Genomic DNA, 12178 nt, shown 5'->3' with positions numbered 1-12178 from the left:
GAACTCTACGGATAAGGGAACAGATCTTAAATAGGAATGAATAAATGACCTCTGTAGATGATCATATCGGCTTTATTGTAATCAAATAATTTTTAATAAAGCATGCACTTATTTTTCTTGTATATATATGGATCTGTTGACTTTATCTTATCATCTAATTGTTTTTAATAAATGATAATGGAATGCAAATCCAGTTTACGGGGGAGAAAGGGGTTGTTAGTAATGAGGTCTAACGGCCCGCTTTTTAGCAATATACTTTATCAAGTCGACCTCCACGCGGTTCCCCTGGAATCTATCGTGGTTAATGTTGAATTTGTCACGATAAGCCAACTGAGTTACTTCATTCTCATCTTTCATCCTTTACTGGGGTACCAATATAAGATTTAGTGGTATACGCTGGCGGGGTACTGCCAGCGTATGCCAATAGCGCAGGCAGGATATTTCATTTTCACTTATATAAAAAAAACAATTTGCGTTATCGGTATATACTTGTAAGGTATCATTGAGAATTATTCACTATGGTTTCCAGGGGGCACAGTAAGGAGGTCGATCTAATAGTGTATATGGCTGGCAATAAGGGGGTTATACCCCTGTACTAAAAATCCTTTTCACTGCATCGTCTACTTATAATCCCGCACTGGTACGTGTTCCTCCAGTTACAACTGGACATATACATACTAGACAAATTAAATAATGATATTAATAGCGTAAGCTATGGAACAATATACAAAGACGGGGTTACCATTCGATTTCATTCATAAAAAATACATTTTTGACAGGTAAGGTTAATAAAATTGATAGAAATTCATATTTTTATTTCATTAGGTATTTATATTTTATTGTCATTTATTAAACTTAACTTTATATCGTAATATAATTTTATAGTTTAAAGATCGACATAAATGCCGCATACCTATTTCTGAAAAAGTACCTCTTAACTGGCTATTACAAACGGATCACCCTTAAATTGTAAGGCACATTACATTCATTGCATCTTCGGTGGCCGAAAATACGAATTCGAAGATAAACTTAATGTGGCGCCACCTGTAAAATGGTACTTTAAACATTTTTAACAATTTACTTTATGGATCGATATATTGTATTGAAAATGATGGTTTTTTTAAACTTCCTCTATGTGTTTATTGCTTCATGTATTATTTATTAAAGTTAAAACGGTTAAATCGATTGTGATGAAATTTTCACAGTCTGTATATAAAGAGCGTTTATACCTTAAATATAGGTAATTTAAAAAGAAAATACATATTGATATATAAGAGCGAGATAGAAAAATAGGTTATTCATCATATAATATAGGCTCGAAGCGGATTTGGCGGGAATATGAACAAAAGAAGTTCTAATTGTTAGAATGGAGTGTAAATTTGGAAAAAAAGCCATAGAATTGCAATTTTTTCACGTAGGTACTTACGCTTTATATTTAAATAGAATATTACAGAACTATCAGAAGTATTTTGTACAAGAACTGGTAAATATGTTTAATTTGACCCAATTTGTTCTGAACGTCCACAAATTGAAATAAAAATTATAATAAATAGGTATGTGAACTTTTCTGCATTTTCAATTACATATCAAATCAAAACTGTTACATGCACACTAGTGTTACAATTTACTGCTTTCCTTTTTGTGATTGTATTTTCAGTCTATCAATACGTGAATGCGTCCTACTACGTCTATTTATCAATAGTAGGTTGGATTCTAAGACATAATTTCTCTAAACCTATCCTTAAAATTAAAATTTCAATTTGATATTACTGTTTGTAAAATATGCTGGTCTTGTTATTATATATTATTATTTATATTATATTAATTGTAAATAAAATTGCCGTCTGTTGACTTGAAGTGTTGTATGTATATTTTTGTTCTTATTTCAATTGTTTATAAATATTCTTTTTTATAAAAAAACTACAATTGTCAATATATAAAAAGGTTAATTTGAAACAATTACAACGAAATCTAAATTAAAGTACCAAAATAAAATAATAGGATAAGAGATAAATTTAGAAAAATGATGCCTCAGAAACGGCCCCTCCTATCTAGTATTGATAATTACGTTGGTACACTTCGGTATCTTTATAATTATTGTTGATTGGTATTTGCAAATACTACGATAAAATATCCTTTAAGATACTTATAATCTAAAAAATTGCGACGTGTTTGACGACCTTGACGCTTAAATGTAATTACTAAGTGCAAAATACAATTAAATTAGCATTAAGTAACTATTAGTTACTAAATAAATATAATTTTGGAGATTTCGTTTCAGTCCTTCATCTCAAATCACGATGCATTCATGAGGGTAGATCAGACCACGCAATGGCACGACGGAAGGACATGCTGAAAGAAATATAGCATATGAATAACGAATAATCTTACTAACACTAACTAGACGATATCTGTACTTGAGAGATATTTAAGAATTGATATGGGAGATCAATAGAAGCTAAACATTTATTTTTAAAAATTTTGTTTGTCTGTATGTTTGTTCCGACATCATACAAAATTACTCTGACAATTCAAATGCAGTTTTCAGTTGTATTCCTGATGGTGTAACTAAAAATCGGCCTTACGGTCCTCATTAGTTTTTCTACTTTAGAAACCACGTGCACGAAGTAGTGAACAAAAAGCTAGCTAGAAAGATAATAGAGTAGGGAGAAGAGAATTTATATAAAGTCATGATGTTGTGACCTTCACAGCTATTAATATTGGAGCCAAAATTACGTTACGCAGGCAGACTGCGTTCAAATTTTTATGAAAATGAAACAATTCCGCCTATGAAGCGAGGTGCCAGTGAGTTATAAGTGAGAATGAAGTCAAGTCCATTGGCCTATTGTGATAAATTTATCAGGAGTTAACCGAGATGGTCTCCAAGAGAGGCCACCATGGATATAAATATGATGGGGTATATTGTTAATAATATGGATGCTAAATTAATATTACTAACAATATTACACATTTGAAGGAGCTATGTAAATTATGGTAGCAAAATTATTAAGTATTGTGACTCGAAATCTTTATGTAACATAGGTTGGTGAAGTAAGAGACATATCTCAGGTGTAGCAAGTATTCTGGGTATTGGTGGCCGTTAACAATCATGCTGACTGTATGTTCGCGACCCATGTTGTACAAATTAAAAAGAGAAAAAATATTTAGAAGATACATTGGATAATTTGAAAGCTTCTGTAGTGCAGGCTTTTATTTGTATTGTATAATCTTTATAGTTCATATTTGCACAAAGGTTTGGTTATAAAAGAAAATTACAAAGCACACAGGTGGACTTATAACTTAAAGAGCTTTCTTGTAGTTAACCTTGGTAACCCGAAAGGAAAAAAGGGTTTGTATTTTGAACGGGCCAATTTATAAAAAGAACTTTTCGTAATTGGTACGAATCTGGGTGTTCTGGGTTATATTCCCAGGTGTCTATTGTCTGGTAGTTCATAATGTAACGTAATCTTGCTTTAGTATCACGAAAAAAAAAAGGTATGAAAGAAATCAAGAAGTATTTGAGACCGGGAAACTAATATAAATTACTCTAATACTTTTCAGCAAATTAAAGGACATCCAAAAGCATCATTATTTTCTAGAACGGTATTCTACAATTCATTCTGAGTTTAACATGAACATACATAGTTGACTATAGTAATAATACAGTATTCAGAAAATCTTTTAAAAACGAAAATGTTGCTAGGTTTGTTACAATCCGATCTGAATAGGTATTAGATTCACGGCTGAGCTTTACCTACATTATAGTCTAACCATAGGATTATACCTTTTTCACAACGCTGTCCATAGAAGCCGGTGCCCTCGCATTTGCATGTGAAGCCAGGGTCCTGGACAGTTTGTATGCAAATGCCTCGCAGACACGGCATTCGATTACAGATGTTGGAGTTGCGCTCTGGGAACACAATCGAAATGCAAAATAATTGCTAAGATAGTGCCGAGCCTGTAATAGTGGGTTCTGTAACTCTTGTGACGTTCCGAAAATCATAGTAAATTGTAAGTTATGACGATAACTTACAATTTACTGTGATTTTCGGAAATGAAACATTTAACATTTGTACCGTTAATTGTCCACTAATGAAGATAGACTGAATATGGGCATGCAGGAAGTTATTTAGTGACTACCAAATATATATATATATATATATATATATATATATATATATATATGTATATACATAATTGTAAATCATTTGGGAATAGGTATGTATTGTTAGCTTGCCATTTGACGAAATTACATTTGTTTATTGGACATTCCCGGATATAAAATCTTCTTTGTGAAAAAATAAATTATTATCTATCTATGGTTAAGTTATGCGGCTTTTTGTGAGACGTTCCGGTGTATTTTATTTCGTTACCTCGAGTTTGATTTTCGGCTTGGTTAATTTAGGGAACAAAGTTTTCTAAACTGCTCCGTCGGACGTTCCGGAGTCTGTTATCAAATTTTGTTTGATTTCTTATAATGCAGGATTTCTTTTATACTACAGCATGCATATTAAATATTTCTTAGCATGACTTGTGCCTTTAGTATGCAGATATGGAAGCACGTTTACTTCTTTGTACGGATTGCATTTCATATATCTTATTAATGTTCTACTACGGTGTCTTTTCAAGTGAAAGATTGACTCAAGTGGCGATACAATTGCATAATATAGTCATTTGAAAATGACTTGTTTTGAAAGCCACATAATAAAAATTAATAATTAATTTGAAATAAGCCACAGTTTTTTTTACTTTACTGCGAATAATTATCGAGCTGTTGGTCCGCCTAATAGGAAATACTAATTGTCGCCTGTAGACATCAACAGCACTATAGTGACTAGAGAGTACAGTGCGAAGCCCGGGTATAGAACCGGCAATTATATTTTAATGGTATGACGATATCAGCTGTTACTGTCCATTGCTGGACATAGGTATTCCCCATAAGGAGGATTTTACCAGTAGTTGCCACGCTTGGTAAGTGTGGTTAGTCTGTGGTGATGTTTAAAAAGGGACGCTGCTGTACATCCCTCCACCATTAAGTCTCCTTAAGTCTCTTACGATACCCACGGAAAAGGAAGGAGTAGTTCATTCTATGCTGGGATCACTAGGCAGTACTATAATGGTATGTGATCTATCTAAGAGGGTTGACGTCAGGCAGGCGGCCGGTTGTAAAACTGTAAGCCAAATGTTTTTGAAATATGGATAAAAAATATATTACGCTGACCCCGAATAATAATTAGGATAAGAGGTGGAGGATGATGATGATGATGATGATCTACCTAACCATTATATGTGGGGAGAAGAAGAGATTGTTAGTAATGGGTATTAGCAACTATATTGCTAGCAACATACTTTATCAGATAGACTTCCACGCAGTTTCCTAAATTCATCACAACGGGCCAACTAACCTGCTTTATCCTCACATTCCATTATCATCCATTAAAAAAAAAACATCGTCATACTGTAACAACATACTTCTGCTTGTCTATTTATAAAAATGTAATAAAATATTTTATTAATGTCTTGTGTAAATAGTAACATTAAGGGAAAATGAAGAAGGAGAAATGAAAGGGTATTATGCAAATTTGCAACTTGTTCCACGTCGTATTTATATTTAAAATTTAACTTGGCGTCCGTTCTTTACCCGGGTTTATTTATTCACTTTATTCACCCATTATTATTCTGGTTATTTTAAACTAACTAAGGTTTTATTGTTATTTACAGGGCCGGCTGCCGGTCTCGAGCAAAATTATTGATGGCCCCTTAAAAAAAGGTTATTGTTATTGTGCATATTGGTTGTCACTTGTTTTCTTTATAAATGATAAAAATATGGTGACCCCGCTTGCGCTATCGGTTTACGCGGGCGGGGTACCAGTTAAGGATGATAGGTGAATTAGGTTAATCAGTACGGCGTGACGAATTCACGAACTAACCGTGATTGTTTATAAAAAGGACTTTACTCCCTGACACTAACAATACCTCCCTCCTCCCCGTTTGAATTTTAACAACTGTTTGTTTAAAGCGAGAAGGATTTTGTTTGGATATTTTTTTACGTATATATTTCAATATTGAACCCATAAAATTTTTTTTTTATTGTTATATGTTGATATTATAATAAATCATATGAATCTTTTTTGGCTATAAATTTTGTCATATACGTGCCATTTGTGTAATATGACTATTATTGTTTTTTATTATTTCAGCCGTTAATTGTCTATTGCTGGACATAAATCTTACCCATAAGGGAAGTTTTGCCACTAGTTGCCACGCTTGGCGGGCGGGTGACTATTATACCATAATTGCCCATAAAAGGAGTGTAATGTCAATGGAGTGTCAAATTTTACGCATGTGAGTGTTTTGTACTATATTTTAACTTCTAAATGCTGTTTAGATGTCGGAAGTTTGGATGTCGGAGCATTCTGGGTTGCTTGTATTTTAAAAATCTATTTATAACAGACGGAGTTAGGAGGTAACAAGTAAAAAAAAAAACAAAGAATTGAAAAACCTCTTTCTATTTGAAGTAGGTCGAAAATAGTTGTTTCTTGGTGGGATAGACTTGTTTTATTTACGATACAAAATGTACTTTAAAATACCTCTCAAGGCGTTAAGGCAATCCGTTCTGCTCCTGTATATGTACTCGTTTTTGCATCCGTAACCGCAATAGCATGTTGATCCATAAATTTTGCAGCCTTGGTGACTTTGGTCGGGATCACATGCCCTTATGTTCCCTGTAAAAAAAATAAAAAATAAAAATTATTTTCACGGAAACTTGAACTGATATTACAAATCAAAGAAAAGAAAAAAAAAAAGATTCGCATTGCTAATTCGCTCAGAGAGCACCTGATATATCTTCGTAATATAATTTTGACTTAATATGAATATATAAATATATAATAATACATTATCTAGGAGGAAAAATTGTTTTCGCTAAAAGCAGCAAATAGGCAGGTACCAATAAATTTGTATCAAAGGTATATATTTAAATAGATGCCACAAATGCATTTATTTTCAATATCCATTATTAGTCACCATTAAAAAATTAGTCTATTTACTAAAAAAAAAAATTTGATTCAGATATAATTTTTCAATCTGAAAAAGGTTTGTTTTGATTTGTATCGTATTGAATTGATCTGGCGCGAATAAAGTGTTTACATAACAGCATAATATTATTAACTTCTGTAACTATTAAATTGAAAAAAAAAATAGTATATTTTGTTTAAAATAATAATGTTGAGGCAACATCTATTTAATCTATGTCTGTGGCTTTAGGTAATTTTAACAATATTTTCTTTAACTTTTTTTTATTCGTATTTAATTAGGTCTTTTTTGCCTCGTTACACAAGTTTGTTTACGTAAACAGTTGATTTGTAAGTAACCTTGAATTAGGTATTTTTATAAAGTTTATTTCTTCTATGATTTACAAGGAAAGATAATATTTATTTTGGGGCTCCTTAACAGAACTGCAGATTTCCACTTAATATACTCGTACATAGGTATATAGTTGATTATCCTTAGATTCATTAGCAAACTTATTTAAAATTAAGTATTTATTTAAGTTATACCTAGAATATATTTGTCGTAAGAGGCGACTAAGAGAACTTAATGGTACAGGGATGAACAACAGCGTCCCTTTTAAAACATCACCAAAGCCTAACTGCGAATGCCAATTAACCTGCCAAAAATGGCAACTATTGGCAACCCTTTCCCTCCCTTATGGAGAAGGCCTATGTTTAGCAGTGGACAGTTAATGGTTGATATAATAATAACAATAATAAATAGAATATATTAGTGCAGAAATTTCGTGAATCGAAATTTTAAACCGACAATTTTATTAAGCTTTCATTTCCCGCAGGTCCGCTCGCTCGCATCGGAATATACAGTATCCTATATGTTACGATATAACCTATCAAGTATCATTCAATTCCATGCAGCGTAAGTTACCAGACATAGTTGATTAAGTCAGATAAAATGTAACTAATTAATGTAAACTTTTAATATGTAATGAACGGAGTTCTTCAAACTGTTTATCTAATTGTCCATTAACAAAGATATATAGTATATTTATTAAATTATAACAATGGACGCTTTGGGATGTTTTTATCTCGGTACGTTTCCGCCCCGGGCGCAGTGTATATTCACGACGCATTTTACTTTTCATAACTAGAAGGGAAGGGAGGGGGGAGGGACATAATGGGGCCCATTATTCAATCCTAACAAGAAGTGATATAAATATTTCTATTAATAATATATATATATATATATATATATATATATATATATATATATATATATCCATTACTTATACATTTATAACTAAATATTAAATACTTAGGTACATTATAATTATTGAAATATAATTACACATCACATTTCATGAAATTCGGATCTAAAGTGGACAGTGAATCTCTAATGACCTTTCCAATCTTACCCAGGGCCGCTAGGTGGACTAAAGTCGGCTCTGCCTAATGTCATATCATATAGATAGATAGATAGATACTCTTTATTGTTTCCTCCAAAAGATTACAATAGTAAACTTATTATAAATATAAATACAAGAAATAATCACAATGAGAAAATAATGGGCGGCCTTATCGCTAAGAGCGATCTCTTCCAGGCAACCTTTGGATGGAGAGGAGTAATTATAAACAATTTGGTGGGAGGCACGATGAAAAATTTTGTTAGTTCTAAATATGGGAGATGTGATACATATAATAATATAAATATTATCCCTACTCATTATTATATTTATATACATACACCTACACACACATATATATAATACTTGGTGATTTGTTAGATTATTAAATTTTTTAATTTGTTAGTGCCAAATAGAGACAAATATCAGAATTGATTCTATTTTTCCCCGATATGTAGCGTTACTCGGAAAGCACATAATGTCGTCGTCCAGGAAGCGATGAGAGAAGCCTTTGTTTATATCGAAAGCGACTTGAAAACCATTGATACTAGAAGGTAGGCCCCACTCACTCTGATAGTCATCTACATTAATATAATAAAGAGGAAAGATTTGTATTTTTGTGCGTATGTATGTTTGTAATGAATAAACTCAAAGACTATTTTGCCGATTTCAAGAATTCTGTCACCATTAGAAAGATACATTCACCCTGAGTAACATAAATTATGTTTATTGATAAAAAAGATTAGGGATCCCTACTAAAACTTTAATAACGTAACTCAAGGTGTAAAAAAAATGTTATTAAATATCTTTGGTCGCGTGCTCTGTGGAAACTATTGGTGATAGAACAAAAGTATGTTCTAAAATATTCAATAAAATATTAATAACTACAAAAAACTTCGCGATACTATATGTCCAACTATTATCGTTATATCACAATAACCACTCTTTAAAATGTAAAAATATCCACCCGTGCGAAGCCGGGACGGGCCGCTAGTACATTATAATAAGGGTTAAGTAAATGGCGAAACGTCCATGCGTAATTTTTCTTATGACTTTGAGGTTGTCAAAGTCATCTTTGATCATAAAATCTGAAGCTTTAATCGGATTTTACTCAAGGTTTTTAGATTTTATTTACGAGTACAAATAAAAATGTCCCACCTTCAATTCTTTTGATTTGCTATGCTAGCAGATATATGGGTCAAGTTGAACGCATTAAATAATCATAACATGGAGTAAAATTCGTTGTTTTTTTATGATAAGTTCAATAGTCTTCGTACACAAGTTATTTTTAGATATTACACATTTGATAACTTCAAAGGGACTTGACCCAACTGTAATAACTAGGTAAGTATCTCATGTATATCAAAGTATATATACACATCTTTGAAACAAAGGACTCTATGAAAAACATAATGTTAATTAGTTATGTTATTTATATTGTATTATTTTTATTTATTTAACTCTTTAATGCACCATAAATAAAAATATACAATCACAAGTGAATAATTCAAGTGAAATACAATAATTTGATTAGTAGCATAAAATCTTCAGATGGTAGATTTTGCGATGTTTTTTTAATTGGTGAAAATTAAATGGTAACCTCGCTTACGCTATCGATATAAGCTGACGGGACACCAGTGAGAGATGATAGATGAGGATGCAAAGCGGATCAGTTGGAACAATAGGATACGTGACGAATTCCACAAGAATTAACCACGATAGTTTCCAAGAGGAACTGTGTGGAGGCCGACTTTAGTCAGGTCACTTGATAGTGTATATTGCTAACAATGGAATTTTAACCCTCGATTTTGCAAAAATGTGGGACTTCAAGCTTCGGGGGCCCCGTTTGTACTTTTTTATGGATGATAATGGAATAGTAACTCCGCCTACGCTATCGGTATATACTGCCGGGGTAGTGGTGAGGGATTATTGGTAACAATGAAAAGGCAGGTCAGTTAGCCTATCGTGACGAATTCAACGATAAATTAGTAATGAAGGTTTCTAGGGGGAATGATATATATAAAAAAAAAAAAAACTTATTTCTCATTTTAAATTTACGACACTGATATTAATTGGAGAATTTCAATCACAACGGGATACAATGGACTATATACTATTTTTAGTCACCAGGTTTATAATGACATGTAAAATCTATTATGACATGGATATACAATAAAACAGCGGTATATTTTTTAAAGAATGAAAATAAGGTATTATTTAAAATGTAAATTAAACTGAAGGAAATAGATTTATCTACGTTATATCTTGATCTGTACAAATATAATTTTTTTATTACCATTATCTATAACACTTAGCCCAATTGAGCCCACTGAGGGATAAGAGAAATTTTTTTTCCACCTGTGTCCATTCTGTGTCCAATAGGAATAAATGTAATAATTATACCACTTTATCCTTCTGATTTTTTTTTTGATAATAATAAGTACAGTCGGTTAGAAAAATATAAATATTACAAAAATTACCGTTCACTATCAGTATAAGGAGTAAGAGAGATATACTCTTTAAAATCTTACGGAGTTTTTAAGGAGGCCTTGGCCTCTTAGAAAAGACTATGTCTACGCAATACTAAAAGTTCCGCTTGGATCCTGAGCTGAGCATTACCCACTTAGCCTATGATCATAGATTAGGCCTTAAATACGTTATAATCTTATTAAAAGAATTAAAAAACGACTTTTTATATCGCGCCAATCTATTCCGCCTTTGCTATTTTTTGGAGTCAATTTGAGTTTGGTAGCTCGATAAGAAATGGGTTAAGGAAAATCCGCTTCTCTGTAAATAAGTAAATAAAATCACTCCTGAAATTAGAGAGCGCAGGATTGTATTTCGAACCGTTTGTGCTCCTAAAAGCTAAATTGCCAAAATGGAATTAATGTAATTGCGCTAGAGAAAATAACTACCTTTTTTGTTGCTATTTTAAACTAACATTTGTTCGCGACTTCAGCTGTATTCACTTGTGATGTGCATTGGAATGAGTTACTTATATAAAAAGCTGTTTATGTTACTCTAATAATTTATATTAAATTTTATTCAAACAAATGTAATTATAATGGACTATAAAATAGGAGTATAATACTATATATATATAAGTATTATAAATTAACCTAAAATTTTTTTCATTTTATATAAATTAGTTACATTTTTACTTTTTAAAATAGAGCTTAGAACAATAACGCATAATGGATAAAAGTACGTAAATATGACAATTTCAAATTAATAATTATAAAAGTAACTAATAAATTCGCTGCAACGTCTCTCAGTGTTAATACGATACATAGGTCAGTAATAATGATTTTTACGATACAAATAACATTCATTATATTTTCATATAATAAATGATTATTTATTAGATTGATTAACCTAATAAAAAACAAATATATGAAAATTCGCATAAAATTTATCCATACAAATATTATTGAAATTCTGATAATTCGAATTAGTAAAAAAAAGGTACAATTAATCTTTAATATAATTCTTAGAACAGCAAGAATTCTTATTTCAAACAACACAGGTGCGGATTTGGTCGATCATAAAATTCAAATTTTTTATCAGCGAATTTTGCTTTGATAAAGTCACATTTCTTTATTCGGTCAGAGTACGACGGCTAATGCAGTATACTCACAGTGCAGGCAGGCAAGTACGGCCAGTATGAGTAAGGCACGCATGTTCGTGGTTGTATACAAAGCGCAACTGATAGAACGTTTCCTCTGGGCCGGGTGTGAACGGCCGTCATATCAGGCTATCTATCTC

General features: G+C 31.8%; 1 protein-coding gene across 1 annotated transcript; it reads right to left on the bottom strand.

Annotated features, from left to right (window-relative positions):
• Positions 1-798: 798 nt before the first annotated feature.
• On the bottom strand, positions 799-12178 carry LOC113520900 (cubilin-like). Its single transcript, XM_026906321.3, has 4 exons — positions 12051-12178; positions 6591-6725; positions 3785-3910; positions 799-2352 (listed from the first exon to the last, which is right to left on the bottom strand). Exons 1-4 carry the CDS (start codon positions 12091-12093, stop codon positions 2291-2293), a joined length of 366 nt encoding a protein of 121 aa, XP_026762122.1. The 5' UTR covers positions 12094-12178; the 3' UTR covers positions 799-2290.

This window comes from Galleria mellonella, unplaced genomic scaffold (assembly GCF_026898425.1).
Source record: "Galleria mellonella isolate WM207_F2 unplaced genomic scaffold, CSIRO_AGI_GalMel_v1 utg33, whole genome shotgun sequence".
NCBI classification, from domain to species: Eukaryota; Metazoa; Arthropoda; class Insecta; order Lepidoptera; family Pyralidae; genus Galleria; species Galleria mellonella.
This window is presented reverse-complemented; position numbering and strand designations above follow the sequence as displayed.

Coding starts and splice junctions, on each gene's coding strand:
- LOC113520900 (XM_026906321.3), bottom strand. CDS start 12,093: ATGCGTGCCTTACTCATACTGGCCGTACTTGCCTGCCTGCACT. Junction 3,911..6,590: donor TTGCCTTAACGCCTTGAGAG/GTATTTTAAAGT, acceptor TTGTGTTCCCAG/AGCGCAACTCCAACATCTGT. Junction 2,353..3,784: donor TGGACAGCGTTGTGAAAAAG/GTATAATCCTAT, acceptor TATTTCTTTCAG/CATGTCCTTCCGTCGTGCCA.